Raw genomic sequence first — 22,025 nt, 5'->3', positions numbered from 1 at the left:
TTTTTTTTTTTTTTTCTTGGGGCGGCCAAAAAGCCAGAGCCGGCCCTGTCTCTGAGGTACACAACAAAGGTGTAAAATGCACCAGGTTCCACAAAGGGGTGAAGAGCAGCCAGTTGTTATAAGAATGAAGAACCTCCCCACTACCCAGAGAGAGCACCAGGAAAGGGACAAGTTTCCCAGGGACTTGGCACTGTGGAGCCACAAGTTCTACTGGAACAATCTCTTGAAGGTACACCTCTACCCCGATATAACACGAATTCGGATATAACGCGGTAAAGCAGTGCTCCGGGAGGGCGGGGCTGCGCACTCCAGCGGATCAAAGCAAGTTTGATATAATGCGGTTTCACCTATAACATGGTAAGATTTTTTGGCTCCCGAGGACAGCATTATATCAGGGTAGAGGTGTATTAGCTTGTGTGACTCTCACAGTGGATTGATCAGGACATGGGAAAGAAGCAGAAGTGAAAGTACAGCTTGTATGGACATTATTAGCATAAAAACAAAACTCCTGACATTTTTAATAATGATTCTATTGAGTGACAATTAAACAATACAACACATTACGGTGGGGTGCCGGTCTCTCCATAGTTAAGGGTAAAGCTAACTTTTTGAATAAGCACAATTTTTTACCCTCCTTATCCTCGGCAAAAACAAAACAATCCACCCAACATTTCACTTACTACATCTCAACCCAGGGTAGATTTTCCCCCCTGAATATTCCTGGGCAAATCACAGAGTTTCAGAGACATCAGGGTTTAAAATTTCCTGTCATTCACTTTTTAAATATTTTCCTGCTATTTTTGGTGCATCATCTCTCCTAAACATATTGATGTAGAAATATAAGCTTTCTTTTTCCAAGAGAGCCAGATAAGTACATGGACCTTTCATAGGGTTTGAGTGGATGCAAGCAGGCATTAGAGAGAAAATGAAAGGATGAATGCAAACGCAAAACCAGATCCATATCCAGATATGTTAACAAAGAACACATGTAGTATATACTTAGATTCTTTGGAATTAATTTTGGAAGAGACCAGGAAACACAGTTGATGATATGGATAGGACCAACCTTGAATACAAGAGCTGCAACGGAAACTAATTTTACTAAGCGAAAGAACTGCAGAGGGTTTAGTGATGTAATTTATACACTCAGGCACCAAATTATTACCTTGTAAAATAAATCACCCCTGCTGTTACCTCACATAGAGCTCTTTGTTTAAAAAAGAGTAATCAAATTCAAGTACCACCCACATACACTGAGTATTATCTGACACACTTACTCTTGGCAATTCATGATACCAGCTGAAAACATCTATGCCAATTAGCGAGAAAATTCTAGCCAGGGGTGGAAGAATTTGTTTGGTGATGTAGTACGTGGCATTCAACCTCAGGTTGGTATCTTGTAGGACCTCAATGGGCTGCCTCACCAGTTGTATAAGAGGCAATCCTGGCATGCCATACACAATGACATAGGGTACTCTTTCCCCAACTCGAGGCTCAGAACGACGGTCATATGCAAGCATCCTCCTGTTTAAAAAAAAAAAAAAGTCTTCACAATGTATTTTAAAATTAAATACTAGCAAGTGAAACAAATAGGTATTTAAATCAGGGCATCCAAACTTGACCCAACTGAAGGTCATATCGACAGCTCTCCCAAAGTCTGAGTTCTGCCCCTAAAAAGCATAAAAAGGAGCACGCTGCAAGCTGTCTTGACCTTTAAGACAAAGGTATGTTCCACATGGAATAAAGGTCGTAGCAAACTATGCTCCAACTTGATCCAAACAGCCCAGCCTCCAGAAGTAACAGGAGGGTGGCCACAGGTCATATTTGGTTTACAGGTCACCTTTTGAATACCCCTAAGTTAAAGGAACACTTTATAAAAGAGCAGCCACTACATTAAAATGAGCACAAATGACCAGAGTGCAAAGGACTTTATATTCTTGAGCTAAGAGCACGGTTTGTTTTTTGGTATCCATTTTAATTTACTAGGAAAAATATGGCCATAAGTTTAAGAAATTTTGTACTGAATATAAGGAAAAATTCAAGTGATTGGCAAAATATGTTGAACCGGTTCATATGCAGCTGACCTTTTATTGTCAAAAAATCAGTATGGTGAAGTACACGCTAAAAACAAGTGGGATTGCTGTTTAATATCACAAACTATGGCAGAAGAGAGGCTTAATAGTATTAAAATGAGAGAATTCACTAGCAACATTTTTTCTACAAAATTAATCTACTGCCAGTGAGAGGCACCAAATGACCTCCGAGATTGAAGTCCTTTATACACAGAACAGTCAGTAACAGCATAGGTTTCACTACACTGCCTTGACAGTAGGCCTTGTTCTTGACCTTCAGTGATAATCTCTAGTAGTAAGGAAGAAACTGGGTTTCCATGATTATTCAATCCTTGATCTCTCTCTTCGGAGACACCCAACTAGGGCTAGTACTAATTGCTATGGTTGTCTGTGATGTAGACATATGCTCTCTGAGAAGTGGGCTGAGAACCACAACCAGATGCACAAAAGATTAAGGAAACAGGTGTCTCATAAATCCACAATTAGCACTTTTAGGCTTCTCATTTACCTTGTGATTTCTAGGGCTGGTACACAGGCTCCAGGTCTATAAGTTGAACTCCCTCTGTATTCCTTTGCAAAGATGAAATCTTGCATGCTGGCTTTGCCTTCTAGTAATTTCATGCATTGATTCTGAACATACTGTTTGATCTGACTTATGTCACGTGTTTCAAATAGCAGCTTGATAGAACGCTCAAGTATCTTCAAAACAAAAGGAGAGATGTGAAAAATCTGTATTTTCTCGTTCAACATTAGTAAAAGTAATTTAAGTTATATAAAGAAATATTTTATAATATATCAGGGGTAGGCAACCTATGGCACGCGTGCCAAAGGCGGCATGTGAGCTGATTTTCAGTGGCACTCACACTGCCCGGGTCCTGGCCACCAGTCCGGGGGGGTCTCCGCATTTTAATTTAATTTTAAATGAAGCTTCTTAAACATTTTAAAAACCTTATTTACTTCACATACAACAATAGTTTAGTTATATATTATAGACATAGAAAGAGACCTAAAAACATTGAAATGTATTACTGGCATGCAAAACCTTAAATTAAAATGAATAAATGAAGACTTGGCACACCACTTCTGAAAGGTTGCTGACCCCTGTAATATATATTCAGTATAAATTCAAAAACATACATTTGTTTAAAAAAAGTACCAATTTTTGTTTTTCTCTAAGATACCCCGAGTATCTTCCATCTCTTTATTTGTATTTTACAAAGCAAAGAAAACCTTAAAAAGAGCACTGTATATGGAATTTATATGGCAAATGCCACTACACTATATAGAAAGATTTTTCTTAATTTTGAAATAGAATATTACGTATGACACCTTTCAGTATCCTCCTCCACTCTTCAAAGGTGCTAAATAAATGCACCATACGAAAAGCTGCTTCTCAATTTATTTGAGGTTAACAATATTTTCCATACTACTTGTTCCTTTCTCGCAACACATATTTTTCTAATGAAAGAATTATCCATCACTTACAGAGTCATCAGCAAGGAGTATGTTGTGGGAACAGAACATAAAAAATAACTGATGTTTTGGCGTTCAGCAAAAGTAGGTCAGCAGAAAGATTAACAAAAATGTTCACAGGGTGCTAGACAATATTACAAGTATTCTGTTGGAAGTGGCTACATAAAACATAATTGTTTCCATTCTAGTACCCCATTTTTAGTCATTCAACTTTTTGGCATTTTCACCTTTCAGGCTCACATTTTCCATGCCTTGTCTCTGCCTGAAGGTGGTTTTTGCCCAACAGTTGAAGAGTTTTTGAGTATGGATAGAGTGAAAAAGATATTCTCCCACTTTAAAAATACTCTTGCCACCTTTTTCTGAGTAGCTCTACAGAAAAAACAGCTTGGGTTAAAAGATAAAATATGGCACGGAAATAGCCCTTACTGAGGAGGGTGCTTTAAAAAAAAAAAAAACAAATTCAGAATAGACAACTAAGAAAGGACACCCTCAGCATGAACTCTTGGCTAAACTAGCTGTGTAGTGAGAAGTGTGGTAGAATAGCTACTATTTGGCAGGGACACCAGAGGGTGGTAGAATCCCTTATGAACACCTTGAAAGGTGCAAAACATTTGAGAGAGGCTCCTGATCACCTTGGAAGGGGAGAAGTTCCAAGGACAGCCTTCTGCAGACATTGTAAGGACCTGAGGGAAGGATCATATGTGCTCTAATGAGTTAATGCAATAAGAAGTTTTGCATAGTGTAAGGTGCTAAAGGACTGGGTGCTGGTTTGGTGGGATGTTGCAGTGTCCTGTAATACCATGTAGCAGTCCTCAGTTCAGTTCAGAAATCCAGGTCTTGCACTACTCGTGCCAGAAACAATGGAGAAAACCCCAAAGAACAAAGACAGATCTTGTCTCCAGAGTTAGAATTTTTATGGGGGGCATGTATTGAAATGATTTTTAAGGACTGCAATGGCACAACATACTGTATTTGTAAAACTTGAAAGAATTTGTGTGTATTTTACCTTGGAAACAGCAGGACAAGAATCTCTTCGAACTGTCTCTATGCCTTTTGCATCAAATACTGGGTCCTTTTGATCCAGTGCTTCATACATGTATCCCACATACCTCTTCTTGGTTTGCAAGACACAAGGCAAATACACCTGTAGGGTTAAAAACATGTAGCCTCTTTATACTGTTATTCATTGGCAGCATAACAGGATTGCATGTTTAGAGGTTTTTCTAAGGAAATGTTAATTTTGACTTTTTTACCTTTTGTTTCCTCACAAACACAAATAAAAAGTAAGTTAAAGGAACATTAAAGGTCCACAGGAAAAGCGTAGGTTCAGACTGTCATTCCACACTTAACTAACCTTATACTCTATCTATATATTGCCACATGTGATATGCAAACTGAGGATCCTGTAATATTCAGGCACACAGTGTCACATACAGTCTAACAGTGACAGCCATCACTCTGAATTCTTTTGCCATTCTAAGTCATAAAGAAAGGTTACTTACCTTACAGTAACTTAAGTTCTTTGAGATGTGTGGTCCTTATGCGTATTCCATTGTGGGGTGCTGAGACTGGAAGATTTTTCATTAGCAGTATCTTTTGGTCTGTGCTTGTGCCCTACACCTTCTCATGCCCGACACCAAGGGCATAAGGGGAAGCGCAGACTGACCGACTGACTCTCCAGTTCTTCTCTACTGTAAATCACCTTAGGAATGGGGCCGTAGGAGAGGGGAAGAAGGGTGGGTAGTGGAATACACATAGGAACCACACATCTCAGAAGAACTCCAGGTACTCTACAAGGTAAGTTATCTTCCTTTCTTCTTCAAGTGATGTGTATTCCACTGTGGGTAATTCACAAGCAGTACTCACAGAGGAGGAGAGTGCACAGGCTGCATGGATGCTGTATTGAAGGATGCATCTGCTGAAGAACCTGGTACGAGGGCGAAAAGTCTAGTAAAGCTATGCATGGAACCCCACACTGCAGCTCTACAGATCTCCAGGAGGTGAACAGCCTGAATAAAAGCCACCGAGGTAGCTTCTGCTCTGGTCAAGTGGGCCTTCACACCTTGAGGGACAGAGTTTATGTAAGCTCTTAGTAAAGTGGGATGCAACCCAAAATCCATTGAGAAAGTTTCTGTGAAAAGATTGCTTTCTCCTTCATCCACTCAGCAATGTAAAGGAATAGTCTAGGAGATATCCCAAAGGGTTTTGTCCCTGCAGGTAGAAAGCTAAGTTAAGGCTTGATGGATATCCAGAAAATGGAGCTTCCTGTCTTCTCTGGTGATGTAAGGCTTTAGGTAGAAAAAAGGTACATATCTGATCTGATTAAAGTGGAATTCTGAGGGAAACTTTGGAATGAACTTGGGGTGTAACCTCCAAAAAACCTTATTCTTATGGAAGACCACGTAGGGAAGGTCTGCCATAAGGGCCTCAAACTCACCTACTCTTCTGGCAGAGGTGACTGCTGTCATGAAGGCACCTTCATAAACAGATGAAGAAGGGAGCATGAGGCTAGAGCAGGGGTTCTCAAACTTCATTGCTCTGTGATCCGCTTCTGACAAGAAAAAATACTACACGACCCCAGGAGGAGGTACTGAAGGCTGAGTCCACCTGACTTCCACTGACCCGGGTGGGGGAGCCAAAGCCTGAGCTCCACTACCCTGGTGGGGTAGGTGTCAAAGCTGAAGGCCAAGGGCTTCAGCCCCAGCCAGGGGGCCTGTAACCTGAGCCCTGCTGCCCTGGGCTGAATCCCTCAGGCTTCGGACCTGGGTGGTGGGGCTCGGGCTTCAACCCTGAGCCCCAGTAGGTCTAAGCCAGCCCTGGCAACTCCATTAAAATGGACCCACAGTTGGAGAACCGCTCGGCTAGAGGTTTGAATGGAGTATTCACAAGTGCTGACAATACTAGACGGAGATCCCAAGTTGGCATTGGTTTTAGTACCAGAAGAAACATTCTGTCAAGGCCTTTCAAAAATCTCAGTTGTAGGGTGGGTGAAGAGCACAGTTTCCCACTGGAGGATGGAAGGCATTAATTGCTGCCAAATGTACACATAGCAAGCTGAGAGATAGACTCAACTTCTTTAGAGAAAGGAGTAGTCCAAGAGGGTAGAGATTCTCATGAATCTTCTAAAGGTATCTAATGACATTGGCACCAAAGGAAAATCCACTTAGTAGCATAACTTTCCCTCATAGAGATTTTCCTGCTAAAACTGAGGATGGAGTGTATCATCTACAAACATGTCCTCTCTAAGCTTGTCATACATCCAAATACCAAACAGGGAAAGGTATGCTGGGTTGGGATTGGTGGTCTTTTATTGTCCTGAGTCAGTAAGTTCAGATGCTGGATGCATGGATGTGAGGCCATCTGCACAATGCTTGTGAACCAAAACCAAAACTACTTCTGCCACCAGGGTAACTGACAGTTTGTCCTGCTTGATTTTCCTCATGGTAAGAAGGGAATGGGTAGGGAAGCATACATCGGGGCTCTGACCACTATACTAGGAATGGGTCCCCGAGCTGCTTGGGAACAGTAGTTTGGGTATTTCTTGTTCTCTTGGGACATGAAGAAATCCCCACTGCTGGAAAATACAATGTAACACCAAGTCGTGATGTTTCTACTCATGGTCTCTGTAGAAGTGCTACTGAGGCTGTCCACCAAGGTGTGCATTGCTCCTGGGAGATGCACTGCCAAGAGGGTGATCTGGTGTTGCATACACTAATTCCAGAGTCTGATCGCCTCTCTGCAAAGAAGCAGACTTTGATACTCCCAGTTTGTAGATGTAGTATACTGTAGTCAAATTGTCTGACATAACCTGAATGTGTAGCCATGTGATTTAGTAGGACCACACTGTTGTCTGAGGGCTCAATCAAAGTTGGCTGATGAGGTCCCTCAGAGCTTGGAATCTGTGGAGTAAGTATGCTTTGGCTGTAATTGAATCCAAAGTTACTCCAATAAAGATTATAGTTTGCATGGGTACTAACGTGGACTTTTCTAGGTTTACTTGGAGTCCTAAGGATTGAAGGAGGCTGAGAGGGAAAGGACCACTGACTGTCCTTGTATGACCGACATATGTGCAGCTAGTTATCAAAATAGGGAAATACTGGGGTGCCATGGTGACACAGGTATGCCACCACCATGGATGGCACCTTTGTGAAAACCCTTGAGGCTGTCAAGAGACCGAAGGGAAGCACTTTGCATTGATAATTGGTCTAGGTCCACTGTAAAGTGCAGGAATCTCCTGTTCGCTGGGTGAATGTCTATGTGGAAATAGGCATCTTTCAAATCAAGAGCTGCAAACCAGTCATCTTTGTTTAGAGAGGGGATTATTGAGGCCAGGGTGATCATCCTGAATCTTGAATGGCATATGAAGATATTCAATTGTCTGAAATCCAGACTGGGTTTCCAGCCTCCCTTCTTTTTAGGGATGAAGAACAGGTTGTTGCCCTCTAAGAGGAGGTTCTCCACAAGAGCTTGAACTTCCTTTGGAAACCCAGAGGATTGAAGCCATGAAGCTTGTCTTGTGATGATCAAAGTTGCCATGGAATGAGGAACTGTGTCCTCGACTGAAGCTTGCAGGGATGATCTATCTATCAGCTTACCCTAGTTGATGATGGCCTGGAATTGTGGTCTAAATTCCTGGGGTAGTTTGTCAGTGAATACAGAAAAATTATAATGAATAAAATCATATTTAGACACCAAGGCTGAGAATTCACAAAGTGGAAACGTACGCTAGCTGAGGTGAAATTCTCTCTTCTGAAGAGGTCCATCTTTTAGTGTCCTTGTCAGAGGGAGTAGACCTGGGCTGGTGCAGTCTGTTATGTTCAGTGATGGCCTGACATACTAGGGAGTTCAGGGGACGAAAACAAGTATTCTACCCCTTTAGACAGGACAAAGTACTTCTTCCCCATCCTTTTTAGAATGGGGAGCAAAAGTAGGTATGGGATACCAGATTATTTTGACCAGCACTAATATGACCTCATTGATTGGAAGTGCCACCCTGCTAGGACCTGCAGTCAGGAGGATATTCAGCAACTTGTGAATGATGTATTGAACTTCCTCCAGGGGAAACTTCACTGCATCTGTGATTTTCCTCAGGAGGTCCTGAAACGGTTTATAGTCTTTGGATGGCGATGGTGAGGCCACTGCTACTGCATTGTCAGGAGATGAGGACAAAAGTGCTGCAGAAGCGAGTAGGTCCATTTGCTCAGGTTGTTCTTCTGCCTCATAGTGCTCTTAAGAGGGCTGGGGGTTCTCTTCTATGAGGTAACCTCGGTCTGAACTCCTTCTCTGATCCCCTGAAATTGGGAGGTCTCAAATACAGATCCTGGGAACCCCAATAGGGCCAGCGAGAGGGATCATATGGATAAGGAGGTGATCCCCAGGGGGAAGCGTACTGTTGGTCCTGAGCCAGGCAGTGTGTTCTATGGGAGTAAGACGACGCCTAGGAAACTCTGGAACCCTTGTCGGGGCTGATCTCATGTCATGGTATGGTCAGTGAAAGAACTGACTTCAGTCTCATCCTCACTGGAGGAGTATGAGTCCTCAGATTCCACAGGCCTTGTAACTCTAGGCTGATCGACCGTACTGGTGAATGATGAACTGACACCGCAGGCACCACTATTAGTCACCTTATCAGTGAGTATTGATGACGGTGGGTCAGAATACATAGCCAGATTGTTGAGGATAGAACACCGAGCCATAGAGGATGGAGAGGGGGAGGGGATTCTGCCTTTTGGCAGAGCCAACAGTGCCAATTTAGGTCACACGATGAGCGTTGGTACCACTGAATCCTTTTCCTTGCTGATGGACTCTACCATTGGTTCAGTTGATGACTGCTCCCTTCTTTGCCTTGCTAGTGATAGGGCTGGGCCAGCTCCTTTGGTGATCGGTGGTTTTGGCTCCCCATAGCCAAGTTGGATCAGTGCTCCCCATGAGCTCCTGACATATCCATACTGGAGCATGGAGTCTCATCAGATTTGGAGGACATAAGGGAGAAAGTCCTCTTCTTAGATAAGGACTAGAGAGAGGATTTCTCTCACTTTTCATGTGATTGCTTGCTCTTACCCTCCTCCCATCTGCTCTGCCTGCTAGAGTCCTTATAGCTCTGCCCTCTGATGTTCCAGAGCTAGGGAGCACTGTGCTTGGTGGGGCACTTCTCGGCACCTCTGGCCGATGTACAGGGGGTCATCAGACCCCGGGTCGGACTAGGGCCTCATCCAGCACTCCATCAGATATCTTCTGAGCTGGAACTCACAAGAGTGCTGGGTTTGGAGCCGAAAGGAACAACAAATATTGCACTTGGAGGGAATGTGTGACTACCCAAGCAGTATAAGCAAATGTCATGGAAGCCACTCACTCTAAACAACGGGGGGCAGGCTGCACAGGGCTTGAAGTGGGGATCTTGGGCATTCTAAGTACCCCCAAATGATAGAGGAAGCCCCATACTAACTATCTACAAAAGGTCAACTACAGAAAAAAACCTGAATTTGAGGCAGGAACGCTAGCAAAGCTATGGACACCACAGGGGTTTGGTCTGAGACTAGGGTGGTAGAAAGGAACTGGAGAGGTGATTGGCCCATGCTTTCCCTTATGTCCTCAGTTTGGAGCACAAGAAGGTGCAGGGCACAGGCATGGACAAACAGACACTGCTAATGAAAAAATCTTCCAGTTTCAGTTGCAAGGACCACATGCGCACCCCACAGTGGACTACATATAGGGACCATCACTTGAAGAACCATCAGACTCTCAATATTGTTTTATTGAATTGTGCTGCCTCTCCCTCTCTAAAAATAAATTAGTTTAAAATACTAAATGAAAAGACAATCTCAACAATATAGTGGCCCTTGAACTGATTTAACCTTTACCATTCACCACGTCAATACAAGTGAAGAAGACACATTTATGAAAACAACAAACTTCTCCTAAAGACAGTCTCCACTGCTCTTTTGGACGTGCAATAATATTAGAATTATTTTGATTCACACTGCGTTCAGGAACCTGTTCTCTGTGGGTGATTGGGATCAATATGTCTACATTTTCTCTGCAGACTTCCTCTGACAACTGCAGGACAACGAAATGCAGCTGAAAGGACTGCTGGCCGTACACTCAAAGCAACACCCACGATTCTGTTAAGTCACTGATCAAAATCGAAACCTTATTGAACAGCTGACCCCCTAACGTGTTTAAAGAGATAACATTTTCTATCCAGACATTTGGGGCAAAGTGTATTTTCCTTTTACCTTTTCAAATTTCAGTTTTACTGGTTTTGGGTTGGTAGCTGTTACAGCTTCAGCAATTTCTTGGCCAATCTTGAAAGACTGCTCCTTAGTGGCTCCTTTCAACAGTACAAACATGCTAAAAAGATAAAAGTAGAAATAGGAAATAAGGACACCATTACTTCAATATATATCCTGGAATGGGTTTACAAGCTATAATACATTTGCCAGTATCTTGACTGGGAAACAGGGACATATGTGGTTGACAAAATTCATTGAGATTGTCCACCAGTCTACTCACTGACACATCCTCGACTTCTCACAGCAACCCCTTCCCCTCCAGCTTTCTTTACAGTACTTCATTTTCTTGCCTACCTACCCCCCCACCCCCACCCCCACCCCGGTGGTCTATGCATCCCAGTTCTTCCACTGACATTTCTGGGTCCAAGATATGCAACCCAGCCCCAAGTCCCATGACATCAGGGACACAAGATTCTATGCTGTATCTGGGATCTGAAAGTGCTAGGCTGTGGGCGGTTGAGCTAGAAAATTCTATATGGAGGAGGGATAAAGAATATAAATGATACTAAGCAGTTTATTCAGTATAAATTTAGTAGAGAAGTGGCTGTGCAGAAGGGGTCAAATTGGAATGGCACTTGATGGCTTGGTGAGCTGGTTCTCTTTGGAGGAGGATATTTGGTGCTCCAGAACTTCAGCTTTTTAAAAAAAATATTGAATCTCTAAGTCCTTATGGCTGTGAAGATAACCAGATAAAAATCTGTACACCAAATGCAAACTGATGCAATAATATCTGCAGACAACCTGAAACAATAACTGAGCAGTGTGAATGGTCACCCTTGCTCAATCCACAATTCATGGGATCTAATTTTGGCTTCTTGTTTCAGTGGGCAAAACTTCAGAGGGAATAAAACCTTTTATCTCCATCTGACCCTTCCTATACAGATCACAAATCACCAGAATCCAGAAAAAGCAAACCATTAGGAATAGTACCAGATTACAGTTTGAATCCTACTGCCATTACAAATATACTGTTTTAAAAAAAACTATGTAAGTACAGTACTAGATAGATATGTTTGTAGCAGACATTGTCTAGAGTCACGGTAGACCTTCCATCTAAGGAGAAAGACCGTATCAAAAAGTAGTGTATGCTCTAATTACAGGAAATGTGCATACTACCTTTAGAGACCAGAATACACCAATAAATATATGCATATAATAAAGAATCCCCACAATAACAAGTTAACTCGTGTCTCACACCTGCCTACCATGGGTAAATGAAAAGGATTTTCTTCCTTGCTGACAGTGCCCCTATTTCTCATTAATTTGGAGGCAAAAAAGCACCCAAAGCTTTTTATTAAAAAATAAATAAATCAGGAAAATAATAAATGTACTTTAAGTTACTCCAGACAATGGGATGGAGAACTTCGCAGCCTGCTGGACCAGACCTATTTCTCACCATCACTTGCATAGTTCAAGCACCTGTGGTCAGGTCACTATGGCTAAAAGTTCGTCGAGCTTGAGAAACCCCCTAAGTCTTGAGAATAGGTAGGGTGTGCATGTCTTTACAAACACTGGATAGGTGAAACTTGCCTAAATCTGCTTAAATGCCTTTGCAAAGGGAAACACTTTTTGCAGTGGGCCTTCTATGTATAAAATTACCAATATCGACGAGAAGACATGTAGTGAAATGCATGGAAGAATTGGGATCTCTATTTCTTAGCACTGAAACCTGAACAGCTGATACCATATTACTAAAGGACTAGTCATACCACAGGGTTAAAGATAATTTTTCAATGGCTAAAGTTACTGTGATCATGAGCACTAAACAGAACAGGAGAAGATTAGACACTTTTTATGTACCAGGCTGTAGTTATCTTCAGTAATTGGAAGAGTTCTCTCCTCTTGCTCATTTTCACTGTTAAAATGAACAAAGGTCCTGAGCAGAGTGTTGTCATTATTTTATATAAGAAAAGCTCCTTGTCCCACTCTCTGTAAAATTACCATAATGATCTTTGGCATGTTGAGAGGTTTAATGGTCAATTTTTCTTTATTGAAAGCCAGCCAGAAAATGTATTGCTTAATATGTGTATTAGCTAACAGGACATATCTTATTTGTATTATTAGGACAAATTTTCGGATAATTTGCAGGACAATTAGTTATGAAGTGCAAGTTGGTTTCATTTTAAAATAGAGTGCGAATACTTCACGCAGGGCCAACATTAGACTCAGATCACAGACGCACTCACCAAAGGCACCTGGTTCAAAAGGGGCAGCTCTGACCTGGCCACCCCCCCATCACACCAGTTAAGAACTATATTAGCAGGGCTCTGGTCCCTTTAAGAGTGTGTACCCTCCACCCCTGCACTAACAGCAGTGGTTGGGAGTCAAACAGCAACCACCAAACAGTTTTTGAGGGACTGGTGGGATAGAAGGGGGTCTCTATCCCTATTAGCAGCAGCTTGGGAGCTGCCATGGTAGCCCAGCTGACCCTATCTGACAGCTTTGCGAAGGGGGAGAGCCAGCTCAGGCTCCATAAAGGTAACTTAACAGTCTGAACTGAAATCTGTATTGAACTGTATGTTTAATGCAACAGGCAAATATAATTTATTAAAACAGAAAAATAGATCCATGGAGACCTGCTGTAAGCTTTTGAATGCAGATCACGGCGATAGCCTCCTTTGTGACGTGGAAAGGAAGAAAACGATTTCACATAGCATCAGAAGCAGCAGCTATTAATTACCTGTCAGTATCGCCATATACAACCCGAGCACCCCATTTTTTCGTATCATTCACCAGTTTTATAGCTCGCTCCAAGGTCTCTCTGGCTTTATGGACAATACTATCCCCAATCTGCAAATAAAGATACACTGAAAATCTTTCCTGCTGTGCTACTGCATTCAAAACAACCCGTGTAAATCAGCATCACTCTGAATCCATCTCTGCATTAACATCATCATGCAAAGTAAACAACTGCATTTGCTGGTTTAAAAAAAAAATCAACAATAGAAGGAAAATTCTGAAAACTGATTTACCGTAAACATAAATCAACAAAACAGGGAAGAATTCAGGAAAGAGCAACAGAAATGATTATGGTGGTGGAGGGATTAATTTAGAAGGAAAGATTACATCTTTAGCTTACCTAAATAAGTGAAGGGCAGTTATAACCAGCTACAGATATTTAAAAGGTTTAAGTACCAAGGAAGAGGATTGCTTAGAATGCTCTCTGAGGCTCCAGCTAGGAGTACTGGGATAAAATTGTGCTAAGGAAAATGTAGACTGGATATCAGGAAAAACCTTGCAGGAATTGCTATTCATAGTTTAATAAATCTCCCTAATGAAGTGGTGAAAGTCCCATCTCTTGAGTCATTTAAAACTAGACTATGCACCTGAGAATGTACTGTATGGAGCAAATGTGCATTAACAAAGAGATGGACATGATGACCTACAAGGTCTTTTTCTCTCTAATTTCAATTATTCATTAAAAGCAGAGGCTGCTTGGACAGACACAAACATATCAGGTTTTAGTTTCTAATGGAAGTAAATGATGAAAACGCTACTGTTGTCAACTTCTTTCCTGTACACAGAAAATATATTCATTTTGATCATGAGGTTTCCTTTTTCCTTTTTATTAATTCATGCTTTAAGAGTAAACCAAGTGATATATTATCTCCTTAATATTACATACCATTCTTAGCTTTGTAAGTGCACGTTGAGGAACAGTTACACTCACAAGGGTGTGATTCTAGCCCTTACTCGGCCAAAACTCCCCACTGAAATCATTTAGGAGTTCTCTTGAGTATGGGTTTCAGGATAAGGTCCTAAATGTCTAATTAAGGTACATATGTAACTTTATTTGTAAGACATTGTGCGGTAAACAAACCAGCAGAATAAATTTCAATTTATTTTAATGAAGGCTGAAATAAGTTAACATGGAATGTACATAATTTGTTACATTATTACTTATTCAAAAATCAGGAGAAAGCACATTTGTTCCATACAGTCTACATTTTCCGTAGCACAATTTTATCCCAGTACTCCTAGCTGTAACCTCTGTGAGCATTCTAAGCAATCCTCCCCCTTCCTTGGTACTTAAACCTTTCAGTTTACTCTAGTTTTTGGATTGTACTGGTTGTTGTTTTTTTTAAAAGGACTGAAACTAAATTGTTTTACTTTGATGGTTGGAACTCTAGTCCAATCCATCTTTATGAAAATACTAATTCTAAGTAGGTTATCACTACAAAATGGATTTCAAAATATTAAGCTCACAACTGAAACCAAGGTTTTTTTTGGTACTTTAAGAGAAAAACCAGCATTTATGGTAGCATTTAGATTAAATGTATGTTTCAAGCAATGACATTACATTATCTCGTGCTGCTTTAACAACAGTCTCTTTCCTAAATCCCTTTTGCATTTTATCCTCATGCCTTACCTCTATACATGGCATTCTTCCAGAAAAGTTAGCAGAAGTATAACCAAATGTGACATTAGCTATCAGTTTAAGACCCAGCTGACGTGCCTCAAGCATTCGAGTGATAGCTTTGTCATGCTTGTAAGCCTTTATTGACTGCTTCACCATTATCCTGGTCTTCAAAATTTCTTCCAACATTCTTGGCAACACACCCTTTCTTACTGAAGGCTACCGAAAAAGGAATGAAGAGAAACAAAATGTTTAAAGATTTCAGAGTGGTAGCCGTATTAGTCTGTATCAGCAAAAAGAACGAGGAGTACTTGTGGCACCTTAGAGACTAACAAATTTATTTGGGCATAAGCTTTTGTGGGCTAAAACCCACTTCCTCAGATGCATGGAGTGGAATATACAGTAGGAAGATATATATACACAGAAAACATGAAAAGATGGGGGTTGCCATACCAACTCTAACAAGACAAATCAATTAAGGTGGGCTATTATCAGCAGGAGAAAAAAACTTTTGTATGGCAACCCCCATCTTTTCATGTTCTCTGTAATATATATATCTTCCTACTGTATTTTTCACTCCATGCATCTGAGGAAGAGGGTTTTAGCCCACGAAAGCTTATGCCCAAATAATTTTTTTAGTCTCTAAAATGTTTAAAAAAAGCCAACTGAAACAGAATGCAGGAATTAGTAGTTAGCCTTTGACATGAATATACATTAATAGGAAGGTGTTCTAGCAATCAGTACTTTGGCTGGTTTTGTCAATATACTTACTCTGAAAGGGAAGCAAAGTTTGTGAGGGCAGCGTTAATGTTATTGTTTTGAATTTGCAATGGACAATGTGATATTGTGCACTTGTACATATATTTAAAAGATTGTAATAACTGGGATAGGATTTGACTATTTTACTACCTTTCTTTATTTGTTGACACATTTAAATATTCAGGATTTTTTTAAACTGTAATATTCCTTGGAATACTTACCTTTTAACTTAAAGTTTTTGTTTTACATTAAATATTTTTTTTGGTGACAAGCTGAAACAGTTTGGGGCCATGAATGTACATTAGCTATAGTCAGCTGGGTCTACACATGACATAAAATGAAAACAGTGGAATTCAAACTAATTATCTTCATCTCCAAAAGCACAGGCTTTTCTGAGCAGCAGCAGCAGAAAAAATGGTACCCAGCTTTTGTAACTGTTGTTCTTCAAGATGTGTTGCTCATGTCCATTCCATTGTACGTGTGCGTGCGCCCATGTGCGCGGTCTTCTGAAACCAGCAGTGTGTTTAATCTTGGACTAACCAACAAACTAAAAGTGAAAATGTCGGTCATTGAGCAATGAAATCTCAGTACCTTGACAAAAGCCACTCCATTGGGTGACACTGTGATATCATGCCGAATCTGATAAAGTAAGTCAGGAGGTACTCTGAGGGATGTGCAGCCAAATTTAAACTCATCAAATCTAGTAAAGAAGAAAATTAAATAAGGATACAAAATGATCAATTAATTTACATTCAAAATAATTGGAAGTATGAGTCTACACTAAAATATTGACAGCACCAACACAAATAGTATGGTTACAGTCACAGAGTACTATGAACAAGCCTACCACAATTTAAAGTTTCTTAGTTACAAGTGACATTCTTTCAAAGCAAAGGAGCAATGTGTGTCCAAATTCTAGGCTGAAACTGATTTGTCAATCTGTTCTGCACATATCACCATGGTACTCAGAGGCCATTTCCCAGAGGCATGTAATCTTGATCTAAACTCAGCTAGAAATTGCACGTGCTTTATTGGGTAATCTATATAATCTTTCTATAAATCGTTTAAGATTTCAAATCAGAAACTTGTCAGGTTGCCAACCCTCCCAGATTAGCCGGGAGTTTCCCGGAATCAGGCTCAATCTCCCGGAGGCTACTGAAGCCAATCCGGGAGATTTTAGGCCACCAAAAGTCCAGCGTCACAGAGGGGCTAAGGCAGGCTCCCTACCTGCCCTGACTCTGCGCGGCTCCAGGAAGTGGCTGGCATGTCCGGCTCCTAGGCACAGGGGCGTCCAGTGGGGGTCTCTGCACACTGCCCTTACCCTGAGTGCTGACTCTGCAGCTCCCATTGGCTGGGAACCGCCGTCAATGGGAGCTGCAGTGGCGGTGCCTGCAGGCAGGGGCAGCACACGGAGCCGCCTGACTGCCCCGAGCCTAGGAGCCAGACATGCTGGTCGCTTCCCGGGAGCCACCCGAGGTAAGCGCCGCTTGGCCGGAGCCCAAACCCCCTCCTGCACACACTCCAACCCTCTGTCCCATCCCTGAGATCCATCCCACACCCGAGCCCTCTCCCGTATCCAAACTCCCTCTCAGAGCTCGCACCCCTTCCTGCACCCCAACCTCCTGCCCAAGGCTCAGCCTGGAGCCCCCTCTCACACTCCAAACCCCTCGGCCCCACCTCCCAGTCCAGAGCCCACACCCCCTCCCGCACCCCAACCCCTTGCCCCAGCCTGGTGAAAGTGAGTGAGAGTGGGGGACAGCGAGCAACGGGAGCGGGGGAGAGGCATGGAGTTAGTGGGGGCAGGGCCTTGGAGAAGGGGTGGGCCTTGGGGAAGGGGCAGGGCAAGGGTGTCTGGGTTTGTGTGATTAGACATTTGGCAACCCTAGAAACTTGAGAAACTTCATACTTAAGCCTGGTCATAATTTTAAATATCTCCCAACTCTTCCAACTATTGTTCCACAAAGATATTTACAATTAAAACAAGCAGCAGTTTTTTAAAAAAATAACTAATCAACATTTTGGTTTCTAAAAAAGGAAATGTACTGTACTGAATAATTAAGTGTGGCCTTAGATTTGGATCATTAAGGTATCAGTAAGGAAAACTACAGCTTTTATACTAAAAGAAGAAAACAACATATTGTCATATATCCTGTACATATAAAGGAGGAAAAAGTGGATACTCACCTTCTCATAACTGTTCTTCGAGATGTGCTGCTCATATCCATTCCAATTAGGTGTGTGTGCACCGCGTGCACAGTTGTCGGAAAGCTTTTCCGCTAGCAGCACCCGTTGGGTCGGCTGTGGAGCCCCCTGGAGTGGCGCCTTCATGGCGCTCAATACATGACTCTGCCGACCCGGTGCCTCCTCAGTTCCTTCTTGACAGTTACTCCAACAGAGGGGAAGGCGGGTGGGTTTGGAATGGATGTGAGCAACACATCTCGAAGAACAACAGTTACGAGAAGGTGAGTAACTGTTTTTTCTTCTTCTTCGAGTGCTTGTTCATGTCCATTCCAATTAGGTGACTCCCACGCCTTACCTAGGCGTTGGGGTCGGAGTTATAGAATCGCTGATTGGAGCACCACTCTGCCGAAAGCTGCATCATCTCTGGCATGCCGGATGATGGCGTAATGAGAGGTGAACATATGCACCGAGGACCAAGTTGCTGCTCTGCAGATTTCTTGTATCGGGACCTGGGCCAGGAACGCCGCTGATGAGGCCTAGGCCCTACTGGAGTGTGCTGTAAGAGCCAGGGCTGGTATTTTGGCCAGCTCATAGCATGTGTGAATGCATGACGTGATCCAGGAAGATATTCTTTGAGATAGACCGGGAGTCCTTTCATTCAGTCTGCCACTGCCATGAACAACTGGTTCGACTTCCTGAATGGCTTAGTGCGCTCAGTGTAGAAGGCTAGTGCTCACTGAACATCCAGGGAGTGCAGCCTCTGCTCATGGCTACTGGCGTGAGGCTTAGGATAAAAAACAGGCAGGAAAATGTCCTGACTAGCGTGGAAGTGTGACACAACCTTAGGAAGAAAGGCCGGGTGAAGTCTGAGTTGCACCTTATCCCTGTGGAAAACCATATAAGATGGGTCTGAGGTAAGGGCCTTTAACTCAGACACCCTCCTTGCTGATGTAATGGCAACCAGAAAGGCTACCTTCCACGACAGATAGAGAAGGGAGCAAGCCACCAGCGGTTCAAATGAGGGCCCCATTAGCTTGGAGAGGACCAGATTAAGGTCCCATGCGGGGACAGGCTGTCTGATCTGGGGATGTAGCCATTCCAGACCCTCGAGGAACTGACCAACCATAGGGTTGACGAAGACGGAGTATCCAGACACTCCCAGGTGGAAAGATGAAATAGCAGTGAGGTGTACCTTTATGGAGGATGCTGCCAGGCCTTGCAGTTTCAGATGCAGAAGGTACTCTAAGATGAGAGGTACAGGTGCCTGAAGAGGGGGTGTACGATGCTGGTCACACCAACAAGTAAATTTTTTCCACTTTGCCAGATATGTGGTGCTAGTGGAGGGTTTCCTGCTGCCGAGTAAGACCTCAGTTACCTGTTCTGAGCACAGAAGCTCTATGAGGTTCAGCCATGAAGCTTCCAAGCCGTGAGGTGGAGGAACTGGAGTTGGAGTAATTAAGACAACCGTGGTCCTGCAGTGATCAGGTCGGGGAGGAGAGCCAACATGATCAGGGCAACCACTGACAGTTCCAGGAGCGTGGTGTACCAATGTCGTCCAGGCCACGCTGTTGCCACAAGAATTATCTCTGCCCAGTCCCTGCGGACCTTGAATAGGACCTTGTGCACGAGAGGGAACAGGGGAAAGGCATAGAGCAGGCAGCCTTCCCAGGGTAGCAGGAATGCATCCGTGACTGAGCCTGGGCTGTGTTTCTGGAAGGAGTAGAACATTGGGCACTTTCTGTTGCTCCAGGTGGCGAACAGATCGACCTGGGGAAACCCCCACCTTTGGAAGATGAAGTGTATGACATCCGGCCAGATGGACCACTCGTGATTGTGGAAGGACCTGCTGAGGTGGTCCGCCAGTGCGTTCTGAACTCCTGGTAGATAGGATGCTTCCAGGTGAATGGAGTGGGTTATGCAGAACTCCCACAGCCGGAGGGCTTCCCGACATAGGGGAGAGGACTGGGCTCCACCCTGCTTGTTGATGTAAAACATAGCAATGACGTTGTCCGTCAGAACTGCTACGCATTGACGTTGTAGTCGGGCCTGAAAGGTCTGGCATGCTAGTCACACTGCCCGCAGGTCCTTGATATTGATATGGAGGGAGAGCTCGTCCTGTGACCAAAGGCCCTGTGTTTGGAGGTCTCCCAAATGCACACCCCACCCCAGAGCTGACACGTCCGTTACTAGGAACAAGGAGGGCTGAGGGCTATTGAAGGGGACTCCTTCGCACACTGTGCGAGGGTCGAGCCACCACCGAAGGGACTCAAATACCTGCCCTGGCACCGTGACCACTGAATTCAGACTGTCGCATCCTGAGCAATAGGCCAAAGTGAGCCACACCTGTAGAGGCCTGAGCCTCAGTCTGGCATGCCAGGTCACGTAAGTGCAGGCTGCCATGTGGCTGAGGAGACTCAGGCATCCCCTTGCTGTAGTGGTGGGGTATTGCCTGAGGCCTTGACTGATGTCCATCATGGCTTGGAATTGGGACTCTGGCAAAAGTGCTCTTGCCCGAACCGAGTCCAACACCGCCCCAATGAATTCTATTCTTTGGGTCAGTGACAAGGCTGACTTGTTCAAGTTGAGGAGGAGACCCAGTCTCTCGAATGTGGATCTGACCAATCGGACTGAGACTCCACCTGTCCCCAGCGCGGCCCCTGAGCAGCCAGTCGTCGAGGTTGGAGTATACCTGCACCTGCCTCTGACGGAGGAAAGCGGCCACGACTGACATGCACTTGGTGAACACTCGGGGGGCTGCTGAGAGGCCGAATGGAAGGACCGTAAATTGATAATGTCTGTGGTCGACCACGAATCGTAGGAATCATCTGTGTGCAGGCCGAATAGCTACATGGAAATACGTGTCTTTCATGTCGAGGGCAGTGTACCAGTCTCCCGGACTCAGAGAAGGGATAATTGTGCCCAGGGAGACCATGCAGAACTTCAACTTTACCAAGAACTTGTCGAGTCCTCGCAGACCTAGAATGGGTCTGAGACCCCCCTTGGCTTGGGGGACTAGGAAGTATCAGGAATAGAATCCCTTGCCCCTGAGGAATCTCCTCTACCGCTCTCATGGCGAGGAGTGTCCGCACCTCCTGGATAAGGAGTTGCTCGTGAGAAGAGTCCCTGAAGAGAGACAGCCAAGGGTGTTGGGAGGGATGGTAGGAGCTGAATTGGAGAGACTATCCCACTTCTACCGTACAGAGAACCCAGTGATCCGAAGTTATTTTGGACCAAGCACAGTGGATGTGGGACAGATGATTCAAGAAAGATGGGGAAGGATCTGGAATTGTGACTGGTGCGCTGCCCTTGGGTGCACCTTCGAAAGGCCTGCTTTGAACCCGATGATGGTTTAGTCGGGCCCTGGCCCTGCCCGGGCTGGAGGGTTTGAAGGCTTGCGTCTGCCATTCCTGCCCCTTCTCCTATAAAAGCCCTGCCTCGGCCGACAAGGATAGGAGCGCTGCTGTTGCTGCTGAGGCTTGAAATGTTTATGTTGGGTTTTCATAGATTCTAGGACTGGAAGGGACCACGAGAGGTCATCGAGTCCAGTCCCCTGCCCTCATGGCAGGACCAAATACTGTCTAGACCATCCCTGATAGACATTTATGTAACCTACTCTTAAATATCTCCAGAGATGGAGATTCCACAACCTCCCTAGGCAATTTATTCCAGTGTTTAACCATCCTGACAGTTAGGACCTTTTTCCTAATGTCCAACCTAAACCTCCCTTGCTGCAGTTTAAGCCCATTGCTTCTTGTTCTATCCTTAGAGGCTAAGGTGAACAAGTTTTCTCCCTCCTCCTTATGACACCCTTTTAGATACCTGAAAACTGCTATCATGTCCCCTCTCAGTCTTCTCTTTTCCAAACTAAACAAACCCAATTCTTTCAGCCTT

The 22,025-nt window shown here is 43.7% G+C and overlaps 1 protein-coding gene across 1 annotated transcript in view; it reads right to left on the bottom strand.

The window, feature by feature from the left end:
• Window positions 1-22,025, bottom strand: part of REV3L (REV3 like, DNA directed polymerase zeta catalytic subunit) — a 91,933-nt gene that overhangs the window by 17,329 nt on the left and 52,579 nt on the right. The window contains exons 20-26 of the mRNA XM_029912159.1: window positions 16,545-16,653; window positions 15,207-15,413; window positions 13,518-13,627; window positions 10,781-10,895; window positions 4,552-4,689; window positions 2,581-2,771; window positions 1,278-1,524 (exon numbers count right to left, since the gene is read on the bottom strand). Of these exons, the coding sequence (XP_029768019.1) occupies window positions 1,278-1,524; window positions 2,581-2,771; window positions 4,552-4,689; window positions 10,781-10,895; window positions 13,518-13,627; window positions 15,207-15,413; window positions 16,545-16,653 (1,117 nt within the window). The remainder of the gene's footprint in view (window positions 1-1,277; window positions 1,525-2,580; window positions 2,772-4,551; window positions 4,690-10,780; window positions 10,896-13,517; window positions 13,628-15,206; window positions 15,414-16,544; window positions 16,654-22,025) is intronic.

Source organism: Terrapene carolina, unplaced genomic scaffold, assembly GCF_002925995.2.
Source record: "Terrapene carolina triunguis isolate 2854851 unplaced genomic scaffold, T_m_triunguis-2.0 Scaffold42, whole genome shotgun sequence".
In the NCBI taxonomy this organism is placed as follows: domain Eukaryota; kingdom Metazoa; phylum Chordata; order Testudines; family Emydidae; genus Terrapene; species Terrapene triunguis.
This window is presented reverse-complemented; position numbering and strand designations above follow the sequence as displayed.